Genomic DNA, 9,671 nt, shown 5'->3' on the forward strand with positions numbered 1-9,671 from the left:
TTCAGAACATTCATGTATTAAAATATAATCACTTCTCCATTTCACTAGAAGTATTTACAAACGCAAATTACCTATAAACCTAGTTTGTGTTCCGTTCTGGTATTGTTTATTAGGAATATTGAAAGCTCTAGTTCATGGGTCTATAACCCTTCTCTGACAGGTCTGGAAAGTCTAGTTTAGTGAAATAATTTTGAGCTTTTCCATCATTGAACTCTGATTATCTGAATAGCTTCCATGCAAACGCGGTATAATCTATTATTATATATCAATATTCCTTAAATGAATGTTAGTAGTCGGAATTGGATTGTTGTCATCAGATCTCAAGTAACTAATAATCAGTAAATCCAATCGAATAATACTTGGGGTTACCCAGAAACACGTTTTCTTATTGGTACTGACACAATATGTATTATCATCTTGTTATTAGTAGCTATGATTCGTGTTAATTGAAGTAACAACTTGTGATTGAAATATTAGAATTTCCCGTAAATGATTTTCGTTATTTGTAACTTTTTAAATGGAGTGTAACTGCGGATGAACACTACAGGACTGCTTTGTATCTATCAATCTTATGTGTTGTAGTATGGATGTGATAAAAACTGGTCTTTTTTATTCCACTGATAGCGCAGATTCAGTAGCTCTTAGAGACAAGCAAATTTCTTGCGTTTGAAGATATTCGTTATCGTAGTACTGTCGTAAAACTATACATATGTGTACAACACGATATTTACCATATTTACCCACCTCATTATTGGTCGGAGTTTCACAATGTGTGCTTCTTTTGATTACCCTTGTTGTTGCTGCTTGGAAACTACGTATTCCACATTTTCGGGAAACTCGAATACACTTGATTAATTTGCTCTTATAGTAGTAGTATTCGAAAGACTGATCTTTATCCAGTTTTTACGAAGTAACTTTGCATGTTTTCTTGGCTTTTATTTCAGACCTCAGGAACTCCCGTGAGTGAATCGAATTCACACTCGAATGAAGAATTGACAATGCGACGAGGTTTAGTAGGACGTTTGTTTTTTTTCCTTCGACCAATTCGTTCTCAGTTCAGTTACTGGATTATAAATCCAAAGCCCTTCTGTTTATCAATAAACTGCAACAAATCATTTCGTGTTCCTGGCTTGTTTATTCTTATTGTTTTTGGGATACCAATTTCGTTGTCGCTTAATTATTTAATTTTGCCCCTTTCTCTCTTTATTTCAGTTTTATTATTGTTACTTGCTTTATGGTTTTGTTTCCAGTATCTAGAACAGACAATAGTTTATGCTTGTGATGAGCCACCTTCTTCGAAGTTTTTATACATGAATCCATCATCTTTTGGATTTGCTACATGGGAATTGGTGAAATTACGTCCAAATGGCAACAACGGGCCAACAATTATTGGTTTCCTTCTTCTTCAACCTGATTTATGTCACAGAAAGTCTTGTCCAGTTGTGCTTCTTTTGCATGGAAATGCAGGAAACTCTACTACACGGCTACCAATGTGTCAAATTTTAGAAAACCGTTTCCGATGTAATATTTTTATTATTGACTATCGAGGTTATGGTCAGAGTACCGGAAAGCCAAGTGAAGAGGGTTTATATGCAGATTGTAAGTGTGCTCTTAATTATTTGTACATGAGAAATGATCTGAACAATGAAAAAATATTTGTACTTGGCCGATCATTGGGAGGAGCGTTAGGTATTTATTTGGCAGTGGATCCTGTATCAAGTGAGAAAATATGTGGTGTTATTATTGAAAATACGTTTACATCTATCACTGATGCTGCAAGTCATATCCTCAATGTACCCTGTAAATTGCCCTCTTGGTTGTTTGCCAATCAATATACCTCCTTGACTAGACTTCAAAGTTGTAGCAAATCTAGGAAAAGATCATCTTCTTTCCCACCTCTTTTGCTTATCTCGGGTGAGTTGGATAATATTATTCCACCAAAAATGATGTGGAAGCTTGCTGAAGCTTATGAAAACATAGTGACAAAACAGCATATCCGGAATGAATGTAGTTCGAACGTGAAGTACGACAATCCCTCAAAGCCCAACTCGCTTTCCCAAAACCCAGTTACCTTCATTAATTCTGGAACAGATGGTCTTGTGAGTTTTCCGGATGGTCATCACAATGATACTTGGCTTTGTAACAAGTGGTCTGATGTTATTTTGCGTTTTGTCGAACAATCCAGCTTACATATCAGAAATACCGTCAACGAAATTGATCTCAATCTGTCAGTTTGATTTTTTGCCCTCTATTTTTTCCCGTAAATTGTTATACATTGTGCATTAATTACTTTTGAACGTTTTTTATAGCTTAGTTTCGTGCAAACGTTTATAGTCCAACTATCCTTTCTCTAGAATATGAAACATAAATATCAGTTCGAATAACGCTATCACTTCCCACTCTTTTAGACCCGAGTGTGTTACGATCTCAATTAGTTTTCACAGGCTTAACTAAATTTCAGTACTGTTAATTGTTGACATACGAATTTTGTAAAACGTTTCCCTTATATCCCGTGCTTAGTATCACAGTGTACTCTTCTAAGTTCAGTGTATGTATTACTAAAGATACCTCCACTCATTTCGTGTTGTAGGTTTGAAGTAAATCATGATTGCGTAGGGTTTTTATTTTTCCAGAGCTATAAATGAGCAGTCACTTTGGGAGTAACTCTTAGTTTTGTCCTGTACTCGTAAATAGGAAGTGTTGTTACAGATAATTTGTCCGATATTCATTGGTGTTAGGTTGCGTTGGTTATGATAAATTAATTTCCACCATTAGTAGACTGCTATTTAAGTGGGGTTCGCTATCTACCATGAGGAAAATCCGGTGATTGAATATAAACTACGCAGCTACAAATCTCAGTACGGTTATAAAAACAGTTCACCTCACTTCTATTAGGAGACTGATAAAACAATCATTGTACCTTCATTTACACTGGTTCTCATTATCAGTAACTTTTGGACATTAATTGTACAACTGTCAAAATAGATATAATAGTATAATGAAACTCGCCAGAGAGATGCCATTCCATAAACAGTTTGTCGATTACTTTGGTCACTATTTGATAAGTGATTATTTAGCTGCTACATCCATGTTTTGATCGCGGTATGCGGAAAGCATGATACTGATATTGAAAAATCGCTGTGATTTTTACTGATTTACTCCTCCGAAACGTGCGGCTGACGGTGCTCTTGAAATTTCTATTGTTTAGTATTTCGTGTGTTTTCTTTGATCAGCTAATCTACGTTTAAACTTCCAATGAGGTATATACTTTTTAGAAGCACGTAGGAAAATTTCTTGGCTATTGCGAAAGGGCTTTTTTACTGATGAATCACGAATTCGTGTGACAGTGTTCGAACCTGAAGTACCCAATTTCATAGTAAGATATTATTGCTATTTTACTCAAACCAGTCATTGGTAGGACTGGTCCAATAACTCCGATTATTATCCAGAACTTCAGAAAAGTACTGATTGCCTTTCTTAAATTCTACTCAGAAACAGTCTATTTTAAGTTTTAGGAAGGGATGGTACTGGGATGCACGATTTCGGCACCTATGTCAGATACACACTAATACCTGCCTAAATTTATAACTAAATAACAATGTGTGCTAAAGCATAGAAAAATTTCACTCGATTCTAATCAGAGTACAACACTGGTATTAAAACTTTGGAAATCAGTATATACATCGTTAGGGTTTATTAAATAATTGACATAGGTTCTTGTGTTCTCATTTTTGCCGGACTCCTCGCTGCAATTTATTGAAAATGTCTTACTATTTTCTGTTAGATACACATGTACTTCTTAGTAAAACAATTCCGTGCCGTTTTGAAAATGAATAGCTCAATGCTAGCACGTTAATTTTCAGAAAACTACAAGATCGGGATAGGTTATTAAAGAACTGTTAGTGTGCTAATCATATTACAATTCCCCTAAAAAGGTATAGGACCATTTACTTTCTGAGTGAAATATCTAAACCGTTGTTAAGTGACATGCGTTTTATTGATGAAAATATGAATATGGATTACAATGCATAAAAATTGACTGTACAATGGTTAATCTTTCTGTGGAGGTGAAACTAGAATAACACCATCTCCGCGAATAAACAGCATAGGTATTGTGCGTTTTGTCGTCTACAATGAAGGTATTTTGTTAGAGATCAAAATAGATTACCTTGTAAACTTCTTCATATGTTTCCTCATCTATCTCTAATGTTGTTACAGTTTCTTCAACATTCCCCAGGATCATGTTCAAATGTGAGTCAAAAGCCTGTTTCAGTTAAAATATATTAAACTGTTTACATCTGGGGGAACTAATAGTTTTAATATAATATACTTGTGTAATGACTTATGGCTCGTATAACTAACTGATATGAAATACTGGACCTATTTATTATCACCACTTGACCCTGGCAGGTAAGGGCACTATTTCTAACGGGAGTCCACGCTAAAAAGATAACGTACAAAAGGCAAAAATATAAAGCTCCGCATTACAAATCAGACGAAAATTTGGTATAGATGTCACTTATAGGATAAAGAAGGATAAATTAATCTCATATACTGCGCATTAGCTATGAGTGCAGTTGTTTCCGGTTTTACCGCAGTCTCAGGTCACTTCATGGAGGACAGAGTATTGTCATCAGTACATGATGAGCCATATGTGCAGACAAGGATAAGCTAAATACAGATTGACTACACATCAACTTCATGTTGCTTAGCCTAGCAGTAATAATAGACAAGTCAAGCGTAACTATTTGTCAATTATCTCTGTTTACAAATGACCGATAGTCGCTGAAGGTGGCAAAATAAGGGGTCGCTACCCAGCCGCAATAAATAGAGCATAGTAGTGCTTTTTGTAAAAACTTTAATTATGATAGGCTAAGAGAACAAATCGTTCCGGTTGGTTTATATAACACTTTATGGCAAATTTTGTACACCTTTATCAATAACTACATTTTGTGTGGAAGCATGCATTAGCATTGTCTCGAATCTAACAGTAAGTAATAAAGTCAGTACAAACTTGTGGAAAGCTTTCTTAGTATTCAACGCACTCTATTTTTGAAAATCAAGTTGCAAGTTTGGAACTCGCCTTACATCAGTAAAAGTGTCATCAATAGTCTTATCATAAATACTGGCATAATTCTGAGTACATGAATCTAAACGTAGACGCACGTATTTACTAACAAACAAAAGACATGAGATTCCTGGAAAAACCGTTTGATGAATCTTTAGGATCATAAAGGGACACTTCCTTCAGTAGATAATATCAAGCATTATACTGTGCTTATGTCTAGTAGATGGTACTTCGGCACATGAATTTAGAGTCAGTAAAACTGAGAAATGAAGTGTTCTCAAACGATATATCGGTACTCCTAGACGTGACGAAATATGGGACCGGAAAAAAAAGGCCGACTTAGACTAAGTAGTGAACTTTTGACGACGCTACTTAAACAGCTGAATAGCAAAACAAGTAGACCACCAGACACCTCATGTAAAACGCATGAGGTTTTCACACCGGCTATATATCACTGGAGTTTCAGAACCAATAATTATAACATGGCAGATTATACATTATTAGATTTGATGCCTTAGTGGGTCACGTAAGATATTAATTGAGCTGGAATAATCGGAGCAAAGTGCACAAGTGAACTGAAGTCATGAAAAGTCTACGGTGTGTGTGAAATGTGTGAAGAAACGAGGTAAATTAATAAGAAATTATATAAATCATAGTTTAAGGGAAATATATGAAGGGAATATTTGACTTGAAATATAATTGCATCCTACTTGATGACCGACTATTTATTTATTTGAACACATAAACAATGGTACCTAGGGGCGCCAAATACATTTGTACCACACAAAAACAATGAGACCAGTAGCGGTTATCATTGATTTAGGTGAGGAATGTGACGCTGCTCAGACCGAAGCAGGTGGTCTTAGGAGGCCAATCCCCGAATCTTTGACCTAGAGGACTAATCAACAAGGCAGTGGGGCAACGTCAGGAGATGCAGTCTCATAGTAGCTGGAGACCCGCAGTAGGTTTATACGCCATTTGTAACTTCCGTGGCCTATGTGTACCAATGGTTCGGAATCAGGGTTTTCCAACCCCTCTTAGGTAAACCCACTGCGTCCACCAGTCCCGGTCAAAGCGCCAGTCATTTACTTTTCGCCCTCGTAATTCCGTAAACAACATCCCCGCCGCGAGAAAGTAGTGAGTAGGACTTCCTTGACAGTGCCTAAGTGAATATATATATAGATACTCATGGCGCTGTTAATAATTGTAACATCTATCAAAAGGGTGTACAATCACAAATTAACATACATGTAAGACCCCTCGCAGTTCACGGTTACGTTTCATTTTAACGTAGATCTTTTCATCCAGACTTAGCCTAATGAGGTCCAATGGCTCTTCCACAAGTACAGGTTGTTCCACCTATTCAAAGTTGTATGAAAACTTAAAAAAACCAAGTACATCCTCATCTTCACGATTGCCTTCCATGTCCTTGAATTGACTATTGCGCTTATTGAATATCAAATAAATAGTTCAAGTGGTGGTGGTGGACGAAATAGAAGAAGCTTTCGCTTAACAAGCTTCCATGTCTCGTAGCAGTGGATCACAAATACATCCAGGCGGGAACCTAGGTACATTAACGATAATAGAGGAAAAGGAAATTGGTGAATCATAATGAGATGTTATCCTTAGTCCACAAGAACAGGTCAAGTTGCACCTTAAAGGACTCCTGAGGAGTCGCTTAGACTAGCTCAGTCGGCAGCAAATTCCAGCATTTGACAACTCTTAAGGAGTAGAAGTTGTGTCTACAGTCCGTTCTTCTATGTCGTGTCTCCAGTTTCTGGGTGTTACCCCTTAGGTTTGAATTGGGACCAAGCTTAAGCAGTTGTTTAAGGAGATGTCGGGAAGTTTAAGGATATTGTAAGCCATTAAAAGGTCACCTCTAAGACGCCTATACTCTAGTGGGTAAAGATTTAATGATTGGAGGCGTTCTTCAAAAGGCTTGAATTTGAGTAACCGAACTGATTTCGTGACTCGCCGTCGGATAGGCTTCCGATTGTCCTTATTCATTTAGGGTGAGTGAGGAAATACTATGTTTCCGTACTCTAAATGTGGATGAATAAAACTAATGAAGATTATGTGGAAAGTTCTGCCGTCAAAAAACTGGCCAATAATGCGTTACCAGTGCAAGGTTTGCCCGAAAATTATTTTTCTCACAGTTAGCGTGATACTTCAAATCGTAGGGCACCAACACTCCGAAATCTTTTTGGACTCTAGATACTTCTAGAGAAGAGTTTCCTCAGTTGTAACTGTAGTCTGAAACATTTCGCAGATGAACTACTTCAGACTTTGAAGTGTTGAAGTTAAGTCCGTTGTCGTCTGCCAAACTTTAAAGTCGAGTCATATCCTCCTGAAGTGCCAGTATATCATCTTGGTTGCGTATCTCTCTTCAAAGTTTCACATCATCAGCGAAAATCAATAAGTCGGAGAGTACTTGTTGTGGAAGATCGTTTATATAAATGAAGAAGAGAAGTCCTAGCATTGAGCCCTGGGGGACCTCACTAAGACATTACATAGCCTGAGAGAAATTGAAGTTAAGCGACCTTAAAATGTCGATTTTTTAGTAAGTAGTGGGCCAGTCAATTGGAGGTGGGTTGATACCCAATCGTTTGTGCCTGTTGAAAAGATATACATGGTTGACCCTATCAAAAGCTTTTGAGAAATCAAGGTAAATGATGTCAACCTTCCCCTTGCGATCAAAGATGTTTGTTCATCTGTCCACCTCAGTCAGCAGGTTGGTCATACAAGAATGACCCTTTCTGAAACCATGCTGTTGGGGTGAGAACTTTAAGGATAATAAGTACTCTTGTATACCACCGTGTATTAGAGATTCCATAATTTCAGAAGGTATGGAGAGAAGGGCCAACGGTTGGTAGCTTCAGGGTTCACTGCGTCGACCTCCTTTGAAAATTGATGTAATGTGGGCCAGCTTCCGAATTCGCCTCGACCTAGTGAGTGTGAGAACATCACGCTAGGCGGTGTTGTCCGGATTGAAACTGCTTCCCTCAGTATAGCAGAATGAACCATATCCGGACCAGGAGAAGTGTCTTTTCTTAGGTGCTGCAGTTTACGGACTACCAATTCAGCTCTCAGGTTCACTTTGGAAAGTCCTGTACAGTTGCGGATGAAGCTTTCATCAGTGTAGTTGATGTGGGTCAGTCGGAATGTCCGGAAGTATTGTTCAGCCAAAAGATTAGCGGCATCACCGTCGTTATTGGTCGGACCATTGGGATCTAACAGTTGGGAATCTTCAGTTTTGGCTTGTCAAAGAGAAGCTGCATAACGAAATAAGCTTTTCGAACTGGAGACAAAATTTCCGATAAGCTTGGTCTGTTTCTGAAGCCTGTCTTCTCTTATTACCTTTGTGCACATGTTCCTTATATGTTTGTATTGCCTGTACTCGCCATTGTTATCAATTCTTTTGTATTCAGCCCAACAGTGCCTTTTGCGGCTTAGCAAACGGAGAGTGTGGTCCTTGATGATTGTAGGTTGCTTGTAGCTTTAGGGGACTGTTTGAGGAACTGAATGCTTAGTAGCACGTGAGAGCGTGTGCAGTAAGAAATCCCAATGAGCATCCACTTCAAGTTGAGGGTGAACATCCCAATCCACGTGTTGTAGATAGTCCTACAGAGCATACACATTCAACCGTCTGAAATTCAAGAGCCTGTTGTTAGTGAGGTATCTTACCTCAGTTTCGCTGACAAAACTGAAAGCCACAACGGTGTGGTCGCTTTTCCCCAGGAGAGCCAGGATTGAGGGATTATCACGTAGGGATTCTTCGTTTGTAAATACCCAGTCTAAGCGCGATTGTATCTGACTGTTCCCTAACGGGTTTCTGACTTCACATTTTCGTATAATCCCAGTTTCCCAATGAAGTTGAAGAACCCAGCTTCAGTTGAGTTTTCACCTCCAATATTGGTATGCTACGCGAAGTTGACTCTAAGAAGATTGAAGTTTGATAGAATCAGGATATGAGTGGATCCGAAACACGTAGAGTGGGTTCGTCCTTCCAGCATACTATTGTCGTACTCGATGTCATCAGTGGTCTTTCTGCAGATGACCTCAACTGGACACCTTGAGGTGATAGACAATCCTACTGAACACCATACGGACTCATCAAGATTGATAAACTGTTGGTTGTGAACTTGGTGTAACTCCAGGCATGATCGTATTTATAAGGTTACTCCTACCCCAATTCCTGTTTTTCTGTCGTTGCGAAACAGACATCCCAGGTATTGCTAGCTCCTGGTCCGTAGACTGAGACGTTATCCAAGTTTCAGATATTCCTTTCAGATGAGCATTATTAGCACTGCTAAGATCACGCAGTTCATCCATTTTATTCGGTAAACTCGCGGCGTTCATGTATAAGCAGTTTATGCTCACAACTTGGAGCACGTGAGCTTCTCTTTCCTGTTTGTCTGTAGGAGCCTTACGTGAACAGACAGGTAGCCTACCTATACAAGGTTTTCCGGGTTCGTAGTCCCTGTTCTTTACACGTTTTTTATGGTCAAGACAATCAACAAGTGGAATTATCAGCTCAAACTTGCCTTTGTGATTGATCCTGCCGTCATGTGGCCTATCCGGATGCATATGGATTCCAGTTGTT

At 38.4% G+C, this 9,671-nt stretch overlaps 1 protein-coding gene across 1 annotated transcript; it reads right to left on the bottom strand.

Annotated features, from left to right (window-relative positions):
- Positions 1–4,042: 4,042 nt before the first annotated feature.
- Positions 4,043–6,513, bottom strand: Smp_078640 (putative snrnp sm protein). The gene is made up of 4 exons (XM_018794873.1): positions 6,467–6,513; positions 6,317–6,427; positions 4,169–4,264; positions 4,043–4,128 (listed from the first exon to the last, which is right to left on the bottom strand). The coding sequence occupies exons 1-4, from the start codon at positions 6,491–6,493 to the stop codon at positions 4,051–4,053; spliced, it is 312 nt and encodes a 103-aa protein (XP_018649242.1). The 5' UTR covers positions 6,494–6,513; the 3' UTR covers positions 4,043–4,050.
- Between the last annotated feature and the right edge of the window lie 3,158 nt (positions 6,514–9,671).

This window comes from Schistosoma mansoni, chromosome 1, assembly GCF_000237925.1.
Source record: "Schistosoma mansoni strain Puerto Rico chromosome 1, complete genome".
Taxonomy (NCBI): Eukaryota; Metazoa; Platyhelminthes; class Trematoda; order Strigeidida; family Schistosomatidae; genus Schistosoma; species Schistosoma mansoni.